Source organism: Octodon degus, unplaced genomic scaffold (genome assembly GCF_000260255.1).
Source record: "Octodon degus isolate 3935 unplaced genomic scaffold, OctDeg1.0 scaffold00162, whole genome shotgun sequence".
NCBI classification, from domain to species: domain Eukaryota; kingdom Metazoa; phylum Chordata; class Mammalia; order Rodentia; family Octodontidae; genus Octodon; species Octodon degus.
This window is the reverse complement of record NW_004524738.1, coordinates 2,233,074-2,255,083: the sequence shown is the minus strand read 5'-3', so window position 1 is coordinate 2,255,083 and position 22,010 is coordinate 2,233,074. Positions and strand designations below refer to the sequence as shown.

Genomic DNA, 22,010 nt, shown 5'->3' with positions numbered 1-22,010 from the left:
CAGGGGTCACAGTTTGCCCAGAGAACATTAGGTGGGGTGGAGGTAACAGAGGGTGAGCACACCATCACTGGGCAGCTCCAGGGGCAGTTGAGGCTGCAACCTTACTGCCACTCACTGGGGCACAGAGGTGCTACTTAGAGAACTTGAAGTATGGCTTTCCTAAGATATTTGGGGTTCAACTACATCTCATGGGGCTGCTTTGGGAAATCCTGGCTGAGCAAGCATCCCCTTTTCTGGCTCTGCTGGTGTCACAGTGGCAGGACGAGCAGGGCCTCCAGCATGCAGACAGGAGGCAGTGCAGGCCTCCCACCTCCTGCTGCAAGGAGTGCACCGTCTTGTTAGCTCTGGGAACACCTGGGAGAGCTGCTGGTGGCCTCCACAGAAGCCCACCGTGAGACCCGACAGACAGCTATGGACATAAGGAGAGGTATACCAGCTTCCCAGGCTTATACACAGCCTAAGAGCAGGAATCAGCTCTGAAGAGGTTAAGGTGGAACCTAGGACCAGCCACTCGCTCCCTGAAAAGTCCTCATACACTGGCAGGAGGTGCCAGTGCTGTGAATTTCCACAATGTAGGCTTTATCTGTGATCCTGAGCTCTGCTCTGCACAGGACCCCCTAGAGATCACTCAGTATTAGGCCACACCCAGGCGAGTTAAATCAGAATCCCTGGGTGTGGTGTTGAACCACTTAAGCTCCCCGGGCGTTTCCCAAGTGCAGAATGAGAACCTTCGATCTAAGTGGACTTTGGCAAAAAGTTGGGGTTGATGGCTTAGGAAGTGTGAAATTTTCGACCCTATTTGAGTATCTGTAAGTGAAGTAAAACTGCACGGGGCCAGGGGAGCTGCAACAGGCTCAGGGTTTTCTCCCACCCTAAGCTGTGTGACCTCGAGGGGGCTGCTGTGTGGTTGATCCACAGGAGTCTGCAGGGGGAGGTGCTGATGTGGACACTCCACCTAACCTCATTCCGAGGCCCTAACACTTCAGGTTGGCAAGCAGCACTTTGTAAGTGGTCCCTAACCTTAGCTGGTTTGTAGACACAAACCACCTGAGGGTCCCACCATTCCAGTGTAACACCAAACCCACAAAACTCCCTGCTATCTACCAGGATGGCCACGATATATACAGAAAAAGTCTACAGTAGGATGTGGAAACATTGGAACCCAGTGGGAATGTAAAATGGTGAAGCTGCTGTGGAAGATACAATGTTTCTTTTTTTGTAATTTTTTTTTTTTTTTTTTTGGTGGTACCAGGGATCAAATTCAGGACCTTGTGCTTGTCAGGCAAACACTTATTCCACTGAGCTATCTCCCTAGCCTGTTTCTTTGTAAATTAAAAAAAAAAATATTTATCTATTTGATACAGTTCAGATTCACAGTGATCCTTCTGTCTCAGCCTCCCCAGCACAGCATGTGGTACTAGGGATCAAACTTGGGTACCTGCATTTGCCAGGTAGGCGCTTAGACTGCCAAGCTGTCTTTCCAGCTCAAAGACAGGTTTCTTAAAAAAATTTAGAACAAATTGCCACAGGATCCAGAAATTCCACTTCCAGGTACATACATACCCTAAAGCAAGCCAAGGTCTCTGTTCATTACTTTTTTTTTAAGATAGGGTCAAGCTATATATACATAGCCCAGGCTGGCCTCAAACTCATGGTGATCTTCCTGCCTCAGCTCCCTGAGTGCTGGGATCACAGGTGTATGCCACTACGCAGTTCATAGCATTTCAGTCACAGTAGCCTACCATACAGGAGGCTGTGGGCTCACCCTCAAGCCAGTACTGCCAAAGTTAAAAAAAAGTAGAGATTTTGCAACTGCTCCATCTTCTTCACCAAATTGGGTACAGGCCTATTTGTGGCTCTTTTCCAAAATTCTAGGGCACCTCAGAAGCCACATTTGCAACCCTAAGACTATTGCAAAGATGTCATAGCCTGCCAACACTGGAACATGACTGAAAGCTAGATTAGATGTTTTTGCCTCATCCATCAGGGCAGGTAAAGGTGTAAAAAGAGGTGCGGGAATGGGTGGGGGCAGAGCTGATTAAGGAGGCCGCAGCCCTGCCAGGGCTCAGGGGCTGCTCTTTCATCTTTGTATGCTCCAACCTGGGTGGGGTGGTCCCCAGGGAACTATGGCCCCAGCTTACTCACCCGTTAGATGCAGCAACACCGGGGTACCTTGTGATCTCCTGAAGGTTCTCTTGCATGGAAATCACCAAACAGTATTCAGCTTTCACCTCCAAGAATGAGTACCCAACCCTGCAGGCTGGGCCTCTGCAGCACAGGGCTTCACAGGGACTGTCCTCACCTCTACAACCCTGTCTCATGCAGGTGCAGGGGGCATGGCTGTCTGGAGGGAGCAGTGTAGCACCGCACCCCTAGCAAGGTCTTCCTTCATTTAACTCCTCCCGCCCCCACCATCCCTTCAAGGGCAATGCAGCTCCCCCACCGCTGGAGCACAGCTCCTGCTTCCAGTTTTTGTCCTGTGCTGGCCACTGGGCCAGAGCTGGAAGGGGGAACTGGTGAGACAGATGGGGGTGGTGGTGAGGGGGCCTGCATGAGATGAGGTCTACACCCACAACCTCAGATGAAAGCTAAAAGAGGGACTGGGGTCTACCTGTGCTGAAAAAAATCCCAGTTCTGGGTTTTTTGCTCTAAATGCAGAAACCTACAGACCACAGAAAAAACTAAAAAATCCAGGTCAGGGTTTTGCCTCCCTCCCAACAGCTAGTTCCAGTGATGTTTATTGCTCAGCCTGAGTAGGAATAACATTAGACAAAAATAGAAATAGCCTCTGCTTTTACAAAGCTTCCGTCTAGGCCTCTGCCTTTTCTGTTTAAGCCAGGTGAGTTGCTGCTGTGTGGGGCACGCAGAGGGCTGGCTAGCTCTGCATATGCAGGAACCACAGGACCGGATGAGCCTGAGACCAGAGCCAGGGAAGTTGGACAGCATGATCAAGGCCCCAGTGTGGGATTCTGTGAGCGGAGCTGCAGGGCCTGGAGAGACGCTAGAGGCCTCAGGACTCTGCCACAGCACAGGCACAGACACTGGGCTGGGGGACTGTGCAGCCTGCCCCTGGCCAAGGACTCTAGGTTCGAAGCCCTGAAGTTTTGGAAGAGCCTTAAAGGGCAGGCCACTGAGTGGCAAGTTCTGTGTTTACACTCACTAGAGACCCCAAGAAAGCTGTCTGCAGTTACCTGCATGCACAGCAACAGGATCTCCTGTCCCTACACTGGAGGTGCCGTGGGTCCCCAACAGCAGAAAACAAGGCATGTGCCCTTGGTCCTTCAGGAAACATTCTGGGCCTTCTCCTGAGCATCTGCAGTGCATGCGAAGCCCCAGCCATTTTGTAGGAACTCAGTGTTGTTACAGTCCTGACATGGGGCAGGGAAGAGCAACAGTGCCACTTCCTACTTCTGCCCAAAGCCCAGCTGCTTTGTGGAGTCTGAGTTCCCTGCTGTGCTCTGAACCACCTCGGAGTCTAGATCTTCTGGCCCTCTTCCATGCTGGTTACGCCTGCACCCAGGACCTTTAGGCTGGGCAAACGGTGCTGCAGCAGCCGCTATCTCAGGGGCTGCTTGAGCTCAAACAGGCCTGTTCCGCCCTTGACAACCTTCCCGACCATGAGGCAGGCTGAAGGGGACTTCAGCTCATCGTGGGATCCTGTGAGACACACAGAACCTATGTCAGGGTTTTGTGGGGAAAACTGAGGGTGACATGGGGGGGGGGGGGATGGATGGGCATGTGCTCAACACTGGGGTGTGAGGCTGAGGTCCTGTGGCTGACAGCCATGTGGCATTGTAGGAGGCTCCCACCTTTAAAGAGGGGGGCACCCTTCTTCTTTGGAACACAGGGCAGTTTTCTTGTCTGCTGCCCCCACCCAGCCCTACCATTCTGCAATCTCCCAGGACTGCAAAGTGCTATGGAAAGGGGCCCCATAAGACAGGCCACTTAGAGGCATGGCCCACACTGACCCATCATGGTGGCCTGCTTCAGAAACTGGAAGCTGGTTTCAAACGTCATCTGCTGCAGAGGAGAGGAGCTTGACCTGATCCCAAAGCGATTCAACGGCTTGTAAACACCCTCAAAGCACATATAATCAGCAACCAGGGACAGATGGCGAGGATCCACTGTAATGCCTGTCACGGGAGTGGTAACATTGGCAAGGATTAAGCAGTGATGAGGGGAACAGCTGGGAAGCACCATCAGACAGACGGGCCTGGCTGCTCCAGCTCATGCCCTAGGACTCCCTCCCAGCTCTGTCACCTCTGTGCCTGAGGACCATGCTGTGCCTATATCCTGCCCACCCAGCAGCCTCAGAAGTGATGAGCCATCTGTACTGTATTCCCTGGGGAACCAGAACCCTGCAGGCCAGATGGGCCAAGTCACTGAACTTTTGGGAGCTTCCCAAAGACACCAGCTGCTGAGAACCACTGGGGGGCTCCATGATGGGGCCACCAGCCCCTCATGTTCCCTCCAGGACTCAGACACTGTGGTCACCTACTGTACTTGTACTGTACCCACACTGCAGTTTTGCCTTGGCACACAGCCAACTCAAGCCTGACCCTCTGGGGTGTTTTGGACACCCCTCCTACCATATACAGCAAACACATCCTTGATCTCCTTCTCAATCACGCGTAGTGCAGCCTCGATGCCATATGTGTTGGCCATGGCATGGATGTCATTGGAATAGAGTCGGCGCAGGTCCAGCACCTGGGAGAGGAAGGAAGAGCTCAGGGCCTACCCTGCTGCTCCTTTTGTCTACACAGCCGCCACCCCTGCTGCACTCTCTTACATGCCCGGTAACAGCAAGGCCAATGAGCAAGTATGCAGAGGTGGCCAGGATGAATGGAAGGGAAGCTGATGACCTGCTGGCCAGGCTTCAGGCCTCTCTTCTGCTGTAATTAATGACTCAGGACACACTTGAGATTCAGTATGAAGGAAATTCCTTACACAAACAGCTGTTTACTACTGTTTACAGATGGTTCCCGCAGCGGAACCCCTCAAAGCTCTATAGGACACACATGCAGGGATGGGCCTTAGGGGTCTGTCAGGGCTCACCAGAGATTTGAGGCTACAACTGTGCCATCCTGGAGCAGTCCTCAGCGGCTCTGCACTGTGCCTGGAAGGGGCACTACCCCAGCACTAGGACATTCCACAGAAGACAGGCGACCTGCCTGGTCTTTGCTGACACAAACCCCACAAGCACATGTGACCCCGAGCACTTCCCATGGAAATGGGAGTGGATTCCCAGGAGGTACAGGCTCTTCCTTCTCCTCCTCCTCCAGGGCCATGGTTGGTGGGGGCAGAAGTGGGCAAGGCAAGAGGGGCTCTGGTGACATAATGCCTGCTGAAGGAAAAGGCACTGGGGCCCCCAAGCTTATTAGTATCCTGTATGGGAACCTGTGTCCAGGGTAGAGCAATTCAGAAAGGATGAACATGCTGGAGAGCAGGTGGGACAGGAGCGTGGGCTGTGGCCAGCACTACTTGGGCTGTGCTGGGTTAGGTGGGGACTCCTCTACCGGATAAAGGAAGATCTAGGCCAGTGATACAATACACTTCTTATAACCTGCCTTGGCAAGGTCTTAACTTCAAAACTTTAAAAATGTATGGAAACACTAAAGTGAACTTGATGCACAGCGAGCTGCAGAAGGCCCACGGGCCCAGCTGGAGTCTCCAGGGGCAGGACAGGACCTGTGCACTCAGGCTTGGGAACATAACTTCCACGCATGAGCAGCTGAGGAGGCACACGCACCTCAGAATACTTGAACAGCTCTGGGAGGTTGATTCCTTCTGTGTTCAGCACAAGCTCTTTCTCGTTCTTGCTGTTGGTGGTCTCGTTCAGGAGGCACCGAGTGATGCCCTTCGTTGTATAGACAACAGCACTGTGGGCTAAGGACATGATGAGGGAGCTCATGTCGAAGTTAATTTTCATCATAGGGAGCTTCAGCGTCACCTACAAGAGCATGAGAGTAGGGGGTTGAAGGGGCCAGGCTCCTAGGCACCCTAAAAGCCCTCTTGGTAGAGAGCCTGCCACATGAGCTGCCAGGGCCCTGAACAGTGTGTGGCTTTACTGACAGAGAGCAGCCAACTTGCTCACTCACATTCAAGGAGGCAACAGTGGAGCTGCATGGTCACAGACATCAGTGACGATGTAGGGGCCAGTGCCCACTCAACCTTGCCCTGTTGTCCTTCAAATGCCAAGGGGGTCCATGTTGCTCTGGGCCTGGGATCCCACCTGAGTCCTCTAAGTTGCACTACCAGCTGGGAACCATTGACGCAGGCCCAAGGGAAGATGAAAAATAAGCCTTTGAGATGCTGAGGCTTCTCTATCATCCAGCCTGGAAGGCCCCAGGGCAAGGGCTGTGCCCCACACTGGGAGCTCTCAGCCTCCTGTTTGCTGTCAATGAGGCCTGTGTGCTGAGGACCAAGTGAGGTGACACTGTGGAAAGAACCTGCAGGGTCTGGCAGATGATTTGCATCCTGTTCCTGAACAATGGAAAGGGCTCTAAAGTGGCACTTGTGGGGCTGTGCTCTGGTGCTGAGAGTTTGGGTGTCACCAGACTCAGAACTCTCATGCCTGCAATCTGGCAGAGCAGGGGGCCAGCATAGTTGTCCAGATCCAGCTGTGCTCTGCACTGACCTGGCACCACAGGCTGGCCTCCGTGTCATACTGGTAGTCCTCAATGAATGAGTGGGCCTCACGCACAGCCTGGACACGGCGCTCCACAGCCTCGGCTCCTTGGGGTTCCCGGCGGCGGCAGGGAAGTTTCTGAGGCAAGTCCTCCTCAGCGGCCGAGCCTACCTCCTCATCTGGTTCGTGGGCCTGGTTGGCATCCTCACCATGGATGTTCCCACCATCCTGTGTGTCCTCCTCATCTTCTTCTTCCTCTTTCTCCTCCTCTTCCTCACTCTCATAATCCACCTGGTAAAAAACAGTGGACCTACACTTTGTGTCTGGAACAAGTACCCTAAAATGGCTGTGTCTGGCTCAGGCCCAAAGGCGCAACCTGCCCCACACTCCCAGCCTCTCTGCCCTGGTTACCTTCCTCCCCACACACCACCTGAGCCCTCCCTGTGCAGGCCCTTGGGCCTGCCTTGTCTCTGCAGAGACTGCAGTAGGACCAGTCTAGGGTGTGTGTGTGTGGGGGGGGTATCATGTCTGCACTGCACGCCCTCCTAACTAGTGACCAGAGGCTTCCATGGATCCTGCAAATCTGGGGGCAACCAGATCCCAGGGGGGGATCCCTGAAGTCTATCTGCTCAGTCCAGAGGTGTGCTACACAGGCAGGCCTTGCTGCAGGGCTCCTGTGGGCTTCCAGTGGACAGAGACCACAGCCTTCTAGTGCCAGAGGAGAGATGTGACCACAGGCCCTTCACTGCAGCCAGCCCCTCACCTCTTCTTCCTGCTTCGCCTTGCACTTTGTGTCTGAGGCGTCAGCATCCCCCTCCTCAGCTTCAGCATCCACAATGTTCCCCTCTTCTTCCTCATCGCCCTCCTGCTCTCCCTGGGACGAGAAGGAAAATGATTAGTTCCAATACCTGGTGCTCCATGTATGTGTCTCTGCACCTAGCTAGCAGGTTGTTCACCCATCTGCCCCCCACCTGCCTTTCCATTCACCCACTCAGCCACTGTGCTGCCCACTACCACTTCCCAGGTGCCCATCTACCACCCTTCTCCATTTCACTCCTGTTCTGATACCCCCAAGCCCACAGCAACTAGCTAGCCCCAGGTTCCAGGCTGCTTTCCCTTCAGACTCCATACACATCACCTGTAACATCTTCCATTTGGAAACAAAAAGTGCTAGGGTAGGCCCAGGGAGAGAGCTCAGAGGCATAAGCACCTACTTGGCAAGTACAAGTGCTAGGGCTTTTCAAGTCCTTAAAAGATGGTGTAAAATATTGTTCCAAATATTTTTTTCATCATTTTTGTTGCGGGATGGGAAAAGGAGAAAGGGTATAAGTACCCAGTTTTTAAGTCACTAAGTATTCTATCAAGACAATCCTCCATCCCTTTTTTGTCACTGAGGGTTGCCTTATTATACAATGTCTCTCTGGTCCCTGCCAGCTCTCTGGCAGAAAGGGACCTGCAGAGCGCTGAGAACAGTTACAGAGCCTTTCCTGGAAGATCACGGGACCCCTCCACCCCACCCTGCCCCAGGACTGTCCCTGTATGGCCCAAGTGCACCCTAGGCCTTGCTCACCTGGGTCCTCCTTGATTCTCCAGCATCACTGAGATCCCGCTGTGTAGCTCTCCGAGTGTTCACACTCCGGAGGGCTGATGCTTTACTATGCTTCTTTTTGATGGATTCCATCAGAAGCTTAAAGAACCTGAAGCAAGAAGACAGCCATGCTCCAATGTCAGTACCACGTGGCCTGCCCTCCCTTCATGGTGCAGCGGGATGCCGAGGGAATCCACAGGAGAGGAAAGCACAGGATGGAGGCCAGTCTCTCCTGTCCTCTCGCTCCCCTTCTCCCTTCTGAGCAGGAAGGCCTGGTCAGCCTCTTGGCTCAGTCACGTGCAGACTGCATGGCTTTCAGCCTGGTTACCTTGCTATCACTGCTTGTTTACATAGTGTGGGTATTAGTATGGTATAATCTTAATCAGAATTGACCCTGTGTCTGATACTTTTCCCAGAATGAAGACTTTGGAAAAGCTCACCAGAATTTCAAAGGACAGTGACGAGATGCTTTGCAGCAATAAACCATGTCAGTTAGAACCCAATCAGCCAGGAAGAAGACAGGGCAGCTCAGAGCCTTTCCTGGCCCCTTGCCCATGTCCGAGTTGGGGCTTCCTCCTGCTCGCTCCACAGTGCTGCTTCTCTCAGCCTCTGCCTCTTTATTGGCTGGAAGAGCTGATCTACCCCGACTGTTCCCAGCTGTAGGAGCTTCGGGGCCTTGTATACCCTATGCCAATGTGCAAGCCCTAGGCGCAACATGAGGGAGAAATGGCAGGTTCCCGGCCCCCAATGAGCCGAGTTTTAATCTGAAAAATAGATGGGTTGCAGGTTTACTGTTCTGCTCATTAAAAACAAAACTTCCTTCGTTTCTGGGTAACTTTTAAAAGAGGTACATGGTTTTGCTGCAGTTTCTGTTCATGGCAGAGAAAAGGCTCCTCACCCATTAATCTAGTGACATACTTGTTCAGCAGGCAGTGAGGTTGGGGACAGGAGGACAGAGGCCATCTGGTTTTGCTGCAGAGGGACAGGGAAGGTTCTGTGTCAGCCTGCGGAGGAGCACCTGGATCTGTGTGCCGCGGTGCACTCTCCTCACAGGAGGCCACTGTGCAGAGCAGAGATGGAGTGAAACAAAGGTGCAGGTCCCCTCTGCCGGACCACTGCTCCAGCTTATCAGGCTGGGCCAAAGTGAAGATGCAACTCCTCCAAGAAGCCCTGCCCAATGCCCCAGGAGGGGATTTCTGCCCTGCCTGTCTGGTCACCAGGACAGGCGGCACTTGGGATATGATGAGGGAGCAGAACAAACAGTGGCTGGTGTGTAGCGGACGCGTGGCAATGTGCCAGTGTTGCCCGGGAGGTGTAGCCATTGCCTGTCTGTGATTGTGAAGCAAGGGAAGGGGTGGTCCACAAGAACTGCTTTCTGAGAGTGCTGCTGTCAGAATGCAAGCAAAGGGAACCACAGGGGCAGGTGGCAGGGTAACCTCCCAGCCCATGCAGATCACTACAAACTTGGAACATGACCCTTTGCTATCTCTTAAAGTGCTTGTTAACAGCTCTGCCAACTGCTAGGCAGAGTTAAGAGTCACAGACACTCAACCTACAAGGATCACGGGCAGGGTCAGCTCATGCCCCGGATGGAGGCCAGGACCTACAGCCCCAACTCCTGGCCCAGTATTCTTCTTCATCTCCTGCCCACCTTGCAGATCATTAGCATAAATACTCAAGTGGCGAGCACCAATACAGCCAGCCAGGCAGCTTTAGTGTTTATACATCTCCACCCATTCAAGCGGCTCCCTATCTCTTCTTTTTCACTCTACTTTATGTCAAAAAAGCCTCATGATCCCACAATAGGGAATGAAGGGACAGGAGAAGACACTGGTGGAAAGAACAGGAAGAAAGGAAAGAAAAAGAGAAACCTCACAGAGAGGAAACATGACTCTTCTGAAAGCATACCTTACCCACTTCCATCTCCTGTTAAAGCACAGAAGCTTTAACAAGGCTGGCTGCACCACCGCTGGGCCCACACTGGGGTGCTAACCTCAGCCCATTTACTTTATTTTTTTTTTTTTTGTGGTACCGGGGATTGAACTCAGGATCCTGCACTTATTCTACTGAGCTATCTCCCCAGCCCCTCAGCCCTATTTACAGCCTGCTTTTTTTTTTTTTTTTTTTTTTTATGACTTTGCCAGAAACCTCAGGGCCCTTCTTCTAGAGTCACCAGACTACCTCCACCATGTGCCTGACGTGGCCTTGTTGATTGCAGCTGCTCAAGAGCAAAATGAAAACACAGCTAGGACGTCAAAAATACTTTACTGCTGGGAACAAGCTAGGGCTGTCACTCATCAGGAAGGAGTTTTAAAGTGATCTACTGTTTGCAACTCAATGAGGCAATGTCAGCAGAGAGCCCAGAGCCCAGCCCAGGGCATGCTTCAGGCAGGTCTACCTGCTTGGAGATGGAGCTCAGGTGCAGAGATATGGGGCAGACTCCACCTCACTGCACGGGCAGTGTGATCCTGACTCCCACTTCCCAGAGGAGGGCTGCTAGGCCAGCACAAACATCTGCAACATACACCTGGGAGTCACTGTCCTCTCTTAATTTACAAGCTGGCAGGCCGGAGCACACAATGCTCTCCTGTCACCATGCCCAGCGACCCAGAGCGCATGGAGGACAGCTTGACGGAACTTACCTTTTGTAAGGTAAGGTGGGTGCTCCCCAAGGCTCAGTAGCAGTCTTAGCTAGGGTCTGTGTCTCCTGGGGCAGGGTGTGCCTGACAAGTGACCAATGTCCTTAAGGCTGAGTTTAGACCCAGGTTCATCTATCATCCTAAATGCCACCTGCACAGAGGGCTGCTCTGAAGCCAGGTCTCATTCTCAGGGAGGAGTAGAAGGTGGAGAGCTAAAGGCAGGAGTCACCTTTTTCTGGCCCCACCTGCCTTAGTGACCGATCCGTGTGGGATATGTGAGGGCAGGGGAGCTCTGGCCTCTGCACTGCCCTGGCTCCCCACATCCAGCAGCTCTGGGAAGACCTGGGAGCTGGTTTGGATCCAAGACAGTGCTCAGTGGCCTGAGGTGAATCCCACCAATGGATGGGATCAATTTTGCCTAGCAGGCATTTAAAAGTATAGAGTTAGTTGCATTTGTAAGTTAGAAGACTTTTTTTTTTTTTTTTTTTTTTTTTTTTTAAAAAAAAAAAAAAAAAAAAAGCCAAAAAACCAAAGGAAAAAAAAAAAAAAACCAGTAAAAAACAAAAAATCAGAACACTTGACTGCCCTGGCCCATGTTCCTGTAGACTGACAGTAACCTGAGACAGGTTCTATACTCTGGAGTCTCCCAGGGGCTTCTCATCACAGAAGGTTTTCCTCACAACCTGCTGGGCTCCACAGTGGGCCCGAGAGGCCTACTTTGTTGGCTCCTTTGCACTTGATCCAGTCCCAAAGAACCCATCTTCCTGATACTATGCACTCAGCTTTACGGCCTACACTTTCAAATATGCAATAGTGACTTGAGAAAGTTCATTCTTCTCCTGAGACAAGAACCAGAATTTCTCTAGTCCTCTGTAAAGAGGTATAAGCAGTCCTAGTCACAGAACTGGGGCTTGAAAGCAGCATGTCATCAGCTCACTGCCCCGAATCACATCCCATCAAACACTAACATCTCAAGCTGGTCTGACTCACAGAGGCAGGCTGTATTTTCTCTCACACACATTTTCATGTCTGAACATTGCAAACTTGAGAAAGCAATAATCCTGGCCCATCAACCAAAGAATATGGTTGAGGGTGTGATGTGTGGTCCATAAAGTCATACCCACACACCAGACTGGTGGTGAGGTTTTCAGATTAGGTTGCAGGAACTGTTGTTTTCCTAGAGGCTTCTGCTACAGGGTTCACTGGGCAAACACAGCAGCCCTGTGAGCAGCAGCATGCTATGTAAGGACAACGACAAGCATAGCCATGTCCTGACCTTGTTTCCATGAAGTGCAGGATGTCCTCAGGCCTCAGGCACTTCTCCTGCTGGTAATATGCATGTGGCAGGAAGTGAAACTGAAGCTGGTACACCCGGAATTTGTTCTGCTTTTCCCCCATACAGAAGGTCTCCTCAACATCAACTTTCTGCAACACCTAGAAACAGATAAGGAGAACTTGGGTTTGTCCAAGTCCCATGTAACTGTACCACAAGTGGATTACGGGAAATGAAGGGCTCACGGAGATAGTAGATGGGCAGCAAACTCCAAAGATACTCTATTGTGCTCTCCTGGCGGGACTCCTTAGGGGGAGCAGGGGCTGCAGCTGGAAGCCTCCAGAGAGCAGCCAGAACTTGTGAGGAACGGGCTTCTGTGGAGCTGGTAAGCTCACCCAGGAAGAGCTCACAGCAATTTTTAAGCACAAAAGGATGATTATCTTTAAAAGCATCTAGATCCATCCCTGGCCAGTACTAGGCAAAGATGACTTCTTTTTCCCCCCTGGGAATCTGAGCTGAAGATCTGCAGTTGGCATGGCCTGCTGTGCTCTGATGGGGGTACACAGGCTCACCCTCCCACAGCATGCTGCTTGGGCACGAGTTACCTCCCCAAGGCACACTCTGGTGAGCTGCTTCTTCAGGCTCTTCACTCTCTTCAGGGCCCTCTTGGTGTTAAACACGGGCACACTCATCATAGGTGTCTTGATGTTGGCGCTGGCCACCATGAGAATCTCCCTCAACCTGCCGCAGGACAAGGGTGCGTCAGCTTATGAGGCAACCAGATCCCTTGTTTGCAGGAAGCCTCTTCTAAAGATGTCAGAGCTCTTCTGAGATGAGAGGGGAACATAGTGGATCACAGTCCTGCCTGGCCCTGGCCCGAGACAGCGAGGGACTTTCCCAGTCTCTTCCCTGAAGTGCCAGCTCCTTAACCCAGGGCTGTGTCTGATTTTTGGGCCCTGCACACAGTAGGTGCTTACTGAACGATACAGGGAGGACAGCTAGCATTTGCAGCACTTCTTCTGAGTCTCACCTAGGTGCTCATCAGCGCCCCCAGCCACCTGCCTATGGCCCTGCCCACAAGGGAAAGGTAGCTCTCTACCCTCAGGAGCTCTTGCAGCCCCACCTGGGAATGCCAAGAGTGACGTTCATCTCGCCTCTGCCTGCAAAGTGGAAAGTGTTCAGGGTCATCTGCGTGGAGGGCTCCCCAATACTCTGGGCAGCCAGCAGACCCACGGCCTCGCCTGGGTCACACAGTGAGCGCTGCCACTTCAGCTGCAGCAGCGTCCTCAACCTGGAGATGGCAAAGGGGAGAGAGGGTCAGGAGCAGGTACCAGACTGCCCACCATGCCCACACAAATCCAAAAGCTAGAATCCTCTGGCTCTTCCTGGGCTTGTTTTTCTAGGCAGATGATCCCTTTACTCTTTGTATTCTTGCCAAAGAGCCTATCATACTAAAATTATACAGTACAGACTCTAGCTGGCAGGAAAGCACTAGGCTTTTATATTTGCACTGTTCACAGGGGCCCCAAGAACATCATGCATCTGCTCTGGGCCAGTTCCTGCAGGAACCCAAAGCAGTGAGTTTCAGGGCTTATTACTGACATTTTTCTTTATTCACCTTATACCCCCAACCCCAAACTGTGACAGACTGGAGAGGGCTTAAACCTTTGAATGTACAAATTAGAAAGGTTCAGGCTAAGCAGTGAAGAACATGGTAAAGTACCTAGTAAAGAGCCTCACCAGTGCAAGTGACTGCACAGCACACAAGGGTACGCAGGCCACACAACTCTGCAATGCACTACCTACTCTCCTTACAACAGTGGCCTTTTAGGAAGGGCAACCAGGAAATGCTAACACCTGGCACACAGAACAGGGAAGGGGCTCAACAAAGGCACACATGTGGGAACTGTTTTGTTGGGGAAGGGCAGCATCCTGAAACTACAATTCTCTGCAAACTCTTCTAGGTGTTGGAGAAGGGTAGTACAACCTCCTGAGCTGCAGCGGTGCAATAGGGGTGGGGTGGGACAGTCAGCTGGCTGGAATCGGAGGTCCGGCTGGAGAAAGCATGTGAGAGGGCCAGAATGATATGCCACACTGGGTCTTCAGCTTTACAAGCTTAGTGAGCTGTGTGGGTAGGACCCAGAAGGATGCCAGGCAGCACCCTGGTGACTCTTGTAATACTTCGACATCTGTGCTGGCTCAAGCAGCTTCCCACCCACCCACACTATGGGTTTCAGTCAATTACTGGTGGGAGGGAAGAAGGGAGGAAGGGAGGGAGGGAGGGAGGGAGAGAGAGAAAGAGAAAGAGATATCTAAAGGTCTAAGCTGAGGCCTCCATGTGGGCCTTCCTCCTTAAGGCTGTAAACCCAAACCTCCAAGGACCATGAGTTCTCATCTTCAAGCCCTCAGAAAAGCTAAGACATGATGTCCCAAGACAGTGAATGATCTCCCAGTGTCAGAGCTGGCAGCACCTGCATGGTGACCAGATGGATTCCTTCACTCATGCTGCCATGGCCACCACACAAAATTCAGTAGGGGTGGGGTGGGAGTCAGCTGGGTGGAACTGGAGGTCTGGCTGGAGAAAGCATGTGAAAGGCCAGAACGATATGCCACTTCTACAAGCCTTTGTCCCAGAAGAGGTTCTTCTGAGTCTCGGCCTAAATGAGAAGCATGCCCACTTCTGCCTACCTACTCTGGTCTGTTCCAGAGTTCTTAGGACCTTCAAGACACTCCTTGGTGTCTCCTATCCCTCCCTCCTGCTTGAATCTCCTGCCCGGAGGGAATCTACTTGCACACACGGGGAAACAAGTCAGTGTCCTCACCTGTCGAGGGAAAGCTCCGATTTCTCATAGCTCCTCTCTGCTTGGGCTGCCCACTCCTGGCTGTAGTCATCAACTTTTTTTTCAAATGTTTCAGACACAGATGCTAAGTAGATGTCTGGACGCCAGACAGACAGACTGGGGTCAGGACAAGGGGCTGCTTTCTTCTGGTATTTCCGACGGCTCTGTTCATCCAACTCATACCACATCTGCAACATCTGAAAGCAGGGCAGGAAGGTCTTAGCTACATAGGAGAGGGCCAAGAGTAGGCCTCTTCTGAGACACCTAGCAACCTATGCAGGCTCAAAGGCACTGGCTCCAGATGACAGCATGGAGTACAGTTAAGACTGGGACCTGCGTGGGATGAGAAAACCACCTCCACAGTTAAAAGGGGTGGGGGGAGTCTGAGTGTGTCCTCCAGGACTCTAGCAGCTGCTCCTCCTGGGCCACTCAAGCAAAGATAAGGAGACCACATAATTGACTGTCCAACTGGGACTCTTCTGGAGACTGACAGGGGCATGTTAATGCTTATGTTCGACCAACAGCCAAAGCGACCTGTCCTAGGCCAACCAGGACAGTGAAGTGAATGTGCTGGACCCCAGTTAGCCCCAGATACAGGCTGCTCCATGGCCTCCATGCCCCACAAGCAGGTTCAGTGACTGCTGACTGCTACCAAGAGTGCCTATCCTCCAGCTTCCAGCTGTGTCTAGTTAACAGGAGGAGCCAGGAGCACAGTGGGAAGCAGAAGAGCGGTGCTGGGCTTTACCCCTGACCTCTCTCTAATGGCTCTCCACTTGGTGCTCCACTCACAGCCACCCTGTCCATTTCTGATGATCATTCTCCCCATGTCTACACACCTGGGGTGGTGAGAAATCCTGAAGTCACCAGCCCCAGTAAAATCCCCTGACCTTACACACTCCGGGGAAGTTCCCTCTTTACTTTCTTATGTGACTGCCATTTGTGTGTTCTGGTGGATTTCACCATCACACTGTCTTTGAGGGAACCCCTCATCCTTCACCCAGCTACGGCCACAACGTGCCAGCGCCCCCACGTTACCTGCTGAGCCTCTGGGCTGCGGCCATTCTGGTTCTTGCCCTCAAGGTTCAGGGCTCTCACTGCTGCTTGAATCTTTTGGGAATAACTGAGGAAGGCGCCTCTCCTCAGCAGGGTGCTGGGATGTTTGCTGTGCCATTTTTTGATGGCTCTGAAGTGATGGAGAGCTTTTTGGGATTCTCCTCTGGACAGAGCTTCATGGAGATGCTTGGATTTCACTATCACCTAAATAAAGCAAGCATTTGAAAGATGAGAGATGAGAACGATAGAAGGATAATGCTATACAAGTTCACAGGACCCAGGAGGAACCCTCTGGAAGTCTCACACCCACTGCTGATCAGGGACCTTTATGCAAACCAGATGTGAGAGCCAGAGCAGTCATGGGCAGCAGACCAGCATACTCAGAGCCCCTCCAAGAACAGAGAGTTCTGGGAAAAAGGAATTAGATGGCCATAGTGCTGAGACAAGTACCACAAAGAACCCTTGATTCTGCCATCAGATAGGGAACCTTGGACAAACTGAGACAGTTTTAGTTTCCTAATATAGTAAGCCATCAACTTACGAACATTTGAGTTGTGAACTTCCAGACAGGAACAGACCTTGCAATAGTAATAAAACAGAAAATAGCTCATGTATCTACCTTTTCATTTTTAGGGTATTATAAAAGTAAAAAGTTTGTTTACAATATTTTTGCGGTTGTTTACTTTTTTTTTATATTCTACATTGTGTATCTATGTCAAAAATGAGATTCACTTTGTCAGATTTACAAATGATCCCAACTGACAAACGCTCTCCCAGAATGGAACTTGTTAAGTTGGGGATTTACTGTATGCAAACTGGGGTGACTGCTCAGCCAACAGTGATGGGCATTGCCAGAGCTGTATAGCAGTGTGAAAATCACCAGAGTGCTTTGGGCAGGCCTGGGTTGAAATACTGACTTAGCAGCTGGCTACTTTAGCTCTGACCCTCAGGTGCCCCAACTATAAAATGGGCAGAGTGCTGCTAACTTCCTCAGTTGTAGCGAGGGTGAGAGTTCAACATGCTTTATATCTTAGGGCCTAGCTCGTGGAAAGCACCGCGAATAGTGGCTGTTACTCTAGAGGTGCCGATGACCTCTCACCACCAAATGTGATTGAAGACCACAGAGGCTTGGGAAATGGCAACTGTTTCAGGGCCTGGGTGGGTGCTATGTGAACCCACCCCACTTGACTTTTTGATGGCCAGTGGACAGGGTGAGAGTTCAGGGTGCCAGCTCCTCTGGCCCCATGTGGGAGCCCCCAAGCCCCAAGGCCCAGGGCGGGACCACCTCATAGTTGCTGGCCAGGAAGGGGAACTGCTTGGGCTGCAGGAATGGTGTCTTGGGGATGTCCAAGCCGTCCTCTCCATACAGGAACTGCACCACGCTGCCATCGCTGTCACGGACTGTCAGATCATACTGGACGACCAGCCCCTCCAGATGCTTGATGATGCACCTGGAAGGAGACCATTAGCTCAGTCCCTGGAGGTGCAGCTCCAACAGGTGACAATGCAGGGGAAGGAGGGAGCACTCTGTTCTGCAGCCAAGCTCCCAGCACATGCCAGCTCCTGTGCCTCAGCTCTGGGCTCTGGCATTCCCCAAACAGGGGTTGCATCTCCTCACAGTTTTCTAGAAGGTGCCCCCAACAGTGTGGCTGAGAGGCCTGGCTGTCACTGACAGAACTGGCTCCCACCTTGCTCAGCTGCTGGGGCTACAGCCAGGCCCTCCACCCACTTGCTCCCCAGAGCCTAGCACACTTAGAGCCACAGGCAGGAGGGGCAGGGGAACTGGCAAGGATTCTGGAACTGTCAGTTCAGTGACTGTCAGGGACACTAAAGGTCATCCAGAACTGTCAGCTGATGTAACACCCCTCAACTGGTGGCCTTTGTCCTCAGTTTGCCTGTCTAGCTGCCTTGCCCAACCTCTCCTGTGCCTTGGTCCTGGCCTTGTCTCCTCTCTGGCCACTCTGCCTCAGTTTTCCTTGTGTCCTCCTGCAAGGGGGCTTCTAGGAGCCCAGGTCCTCTCTCCTGACACCCACCCTGAGCTCTGAGGACAGAATTAGTCACCACAGTGCTCATGGTGCCCAGCCCCAGCCTGGTCAGGCTGGTGCTGAACACTCATCCTGTTTTGCTGCCCAGGCTGACATGCCAGTCTTTGGCCCTTCTTCCACTGATCTCACAGGGCACCAACAACTGGCCCCCATGGCCACAACACCAGGCCTCACCTCAACAAGTCTCCCAGGTGTGTCTGCCTCTAGGATCCACGTGTTTCTATCTCATGCCTAGCCACACCTCCTCTGCCCCACAGCACCCTGCCTCTAGTCAACAGCAGTGCTGCCACTCAGGCTTGTGCCCATGCCCTCAGTACACCTGCTTCTTTCTTTCCACTGCCTCCCACTTCCAGCCTGGGCCGGCCCACTCCAGGCTGAGGGGCTGCATTTGCCTGCCACATGCAAGGGTCTTAACCTGCTCTATGCTGGAAGCTGAGCCTGCAGATGTCTGTGCCTTTACCCCAGAGGCTGCTACTCTTCTATTCTAGCCAGGAACCTCGACACCCTCCCTCTGCTCACCCTGTTTTCAATGGGCCTTGAAGCCTCCTGGTTCTACATAAGAAATTTCCACTCCTCCTCATCTGATCATCTGTTTATCAGTATTTTTCTATACACATATATTCTTGAATAATTTAGAGGGAACAGAAGTATAACCTCTGCTCATGTGTGAATGGGTTGTGATACCCCAGCCCCTGGGAAGGAGAACAGGGCCTGGCTACACCAAGTGCTGCTACCTGCTAGGCACGGCCAGCTCCTCAGGCAGGACCCTTGCCAACAGTCTCCCAGGTGTGCATCTGCCTCAAGCCCACTTTCCCTTCCCACCCCAACGCGATGGATGGCAACCACGGGAATCAAGAGGGAGGGGATCAGAGCATGGTATGCAGGTTTAGGAAATGAGCTCAGAAACAGAAGCTAAAACTGATGGGCAGAATTTTAGGAGGAAAAATGTAGCAGGCAGTTCTCTGAGGACGTACCTTAAAACATCTCCATTTCCTATCATTATTTCTAACAGCATGGGTTCTGTGAGCTCAGGATGAACCATGACCAAAAGTCCACAAAATCAACTTCCCACACTGCATCTCAGAGGAGTGTGGAATGCGGAGATCTGCTCCCCATTCCACTGAGCTCTGGAGTCAGGCTTTGTTTGAAGTGTTTTCTGCCTGAATCAAGACTGGTTACAGTGCTGCTTATTTCCTTTCCTCTCAGTAAGGAGAGGAGCAAGAAGGTCTGGGCTGGGGAACCACAACATGATGCCTGTAAAGGAGGGCTCGTTACTCACAGACTCATAGACAGGGACCCTGGAGTCCTCTGCACAGCCCTGGGCCACCAAGCCTCTCAGAAGAGGACAAGTTTAGCACTGCCTGAGACCTCTTCCTATGTCCACAGCTCCCACAGGGCAACCAGAGTTGCCGAAGGCAAGGTTTACACATAAGCCTCTAAGGACACACTCTGCCCCTCCTGTGGACAGGGAAGAATACCTGCTGTTTCCTGCCTCAGCCACACACGAACACTATCATAACGTTTTTATTTTTTTTGTTTGTTTTTTTTTTATTTTTTTCTTTTTGTTTTTTTTTTTATTTTTTTCTTTTTTTTTTATCATAACGTTTTTATCAGCCAAAGATTCTTTAGCAAAAGATGACAGGTACAGGGCCCTGGGACAATGGCCATATCGAACAGGGACGCCTTGGTGGTTTACCTTTGGAGGTAGCCAGAGCGGCTGGTTTTCACAGCTGTGTCCACTAGGCCTTCTCGCCCTGCCATACAGTGAAAGAAGAACTCCTGCAAGAGAGGGGGAGCCAGGTCCCAAAAGTGACAGTGAGCACTCTGTCTTCCTGGAGGGCCACTCCAGCGACATGCTCAGCAGCATCTATTGACCAGATGGCCCACTCCTCCCCCTTCTCCTGGGCCTGTGGCTCTGAGGGCACTAATGGCCTCCAGTAGCATCTGCTGTCCCCTGAATTCTGGGTCTTTTCCTGATGGAGGGTAGCATGGATCAGAGGCAACAGGAGTTTACAGGAGTCAAGTGCCCTTTGTATCCATTTGTATCTCCTCAGAACCTTACCCCATGTCTCTTCCCTAAAAGAAACAGCACTGATGCCTCTCCACTGTCTGGTTCAGCCTCTGCACCTGGGTTCTGCTTCCAACAAGGGAGCAGAACAAAGAGTGTTTTCTAAAATTCTTTAGCCAACCACAAGATACATTTATAAAAGTAATCACCAAATGCAGACTATACACACAAGCAGATAAAGACATAAAACTCCAACCAAACCTTAGGGCACTAGCCTGTTCCTTAGTAGGATAAACTCCGATGCTTCATCTCGCCATTCTGTTTCTTTACACAAAGGAATGGTGGTCATAACCCACTACAATGATTTGTGAACTCACCAGGGGGTCATAGACAGAAAACGAACATTTTTGGTCTGCATCAATGCTCTACCCTCCCATGCCAGAGGCCATAGGTGACCTTGGGAGAGGGAGGAGCTGTGGTCAGTCAGTGGTCTTGGAATAATTTATAATCCCAATTTAGGGCTGGTGAGATGGCTCAGTGGTCTAAAGCACCTACTTAGAACAAACTTAGCAAAAGCATCAGGGACCGCGGTTCAATCCCCCAGCACCACATGCCAGCCAGCCCTGCCCCCTGGTGGGCTGAGCTGGCGCCTCTCTCTCTCTCTCTCTCTCTCTCTCTCTCTCTCTCTCTCTCTCAAATAAATAAATAAATAAATAAAATTAAAAAAAAAAATCCCAATTTAGTGATCTTTCAGACATGCACTGCAACAAGGAACAAAAGGTACCAACATTCAGAAAGCCACTGCTGATGAGTGCAAGAAGGCTTCCTCTTAGGGGAGAATTCCACTGTGAACATTTGCTACAGCTGGTCAACTCTCCCACAGTGGAGGAATCATGGGAGGTTCTTGGGAGGCAGGGGATGGCTCCACAGAAACCAAATCTCCATGATGCTCCTTTTGGTAATATAAATACCCCCAGGGAGTGACACTCCTTTTTCCAGCTGCTTCAAAGGAGGCTAACCAGGCTTAAAGAGAAAAAGCCAGGGCCAAGACTGGATCAGCTCACCTTTCCATTCCTCAGCACACTGAGTGCCTATTGTGTGCCAGTATATACACTATAGTGAAAAGCTGGTGTAGATCACATGGTTGTGTCATCATGGGACCCAGGGTTAAGGCTGCAAGTGGCTTGGCATTTATCACCTGATTGCCGTTGCTCAAAGTTATTGCTGGGGTCAAAGTCATCTGTCATTGAACCTAACCATGAGAAATGAGGAAAACCACCAAATGAAATAGTAAAATACACATACGGGAGGCTTAATGCCGGTGAGAAACCTTCCAGTGACGAAGCCACCAGCCCTAGGGGTGAATTCATAAGGCTCAAAGCAGGGTAGTGACTTGCCAGATGCCATCAGTGGGGGTCTCCGACCTTCCAATTCAATCTGGCCCAGCAGGCATGAGATCTGGGGAAAGGAAACCCAAATGGAACAAGATCCTTGTGTGTGTTAAAAATAACAACCCTCCCCTCCCACTTCTGTTCTATCAAGGAAGGAACAGCCTGGCTCTTTAAGAAAAGCTACATGGGGACAGAGTTCTAGCCAAACTAGACAGATAGATAGAAAGATAAATAGACAGATAGATTTCTTTCCCTTCTTCTGAGACAGGGTCTCACTATGTAGTTCAGGATGATCGTCAACTTGCTATGTATACCATGCTGGCCTCAAATTCACCAGGATCCTCCTGTCTCCCCCATGCCTAGCAAACTAGATTTTAAACAATCCAGGAAAGCTTGTGTTTCAAGAAAAAGAATGAAAAACAAAACAGGTATTCAGATCTGTCAAAAGACATCCCGATGGGCTGGAGAGATGGCTCAGTGGTCTAAAGCACCTACTTAGAACAAGCTTGGCAAAGCATCAGGGACCGCGGTTCAATCCCCCAGCA

General features: G+C 51.5%; 1 protein-coding gene across 1 annotated transcript in view; it reads right to left on the bottom strand.

Annotated features, from left to right (window-relative positions):
* Positions 1-3,537: 3,537 nt before the first annotated feature.
* Polr1a (RNA polymerase I subunit A) overlaps positions 3,538-22,010 on the bottom strand; it is a 78,414-nt gene continuing 59,941 nt past the window's right edge. The window contains exons 20-34 of the mRNA XM_004642798.2: positions 21,380-21,532; positions 19,763-19,845; positions 17,307-17,472; positions 16,004-16,225; positions 14,951-15,165; positions 13,252-13,419; positions 12,734-12,869; positions 12,132-12,289; positions 8,199-8,325; positions 7,392-7,502; positions 6,638-6,919; positions 5,750-5,950; positions 4,590-4,707; positions 3,969-4,133; positions 3,538-3,657 (exon numbers count right to left, since the gene is read on the bottom strand). Of these exons, the coding sequence (XP_004642855.1) occupies positions 3,557-3,657; positions 3,969-4,133; positions 4,590-4,707; positions 5,750-5,950; positions 6,638-6,919; positions 7,392-7,502; positions 8,199-8,325; positions 12,132-12,289; positions 12,734-12,869; positions 13,252-13,419; positions 14,951-15,165; positions 16,004-16,225; positions 17,307-17,472; positions 19,763-19,845; positions 21,380-21,532 (2,406 nt within the window). The 3' untranslated portion in view covers positions 3,538-3,556. The remainder of the gene's footprint in view (positions 3,658-3,968; positions 4,134-4,589; positions 4,708-5,749; positions 5,951-6,637; positions 6,920-7,391; positions 7,503-8,198; positions 8,326-12,131; positions 12,290-12,733; positions 12,870-13,251; positions 13,420-14,950; positions 15,166-16,003; positions 16,226-17,306; positions 17,473-19,762; positions 19,846-21,379; positions 21,533-22,010) is intronic.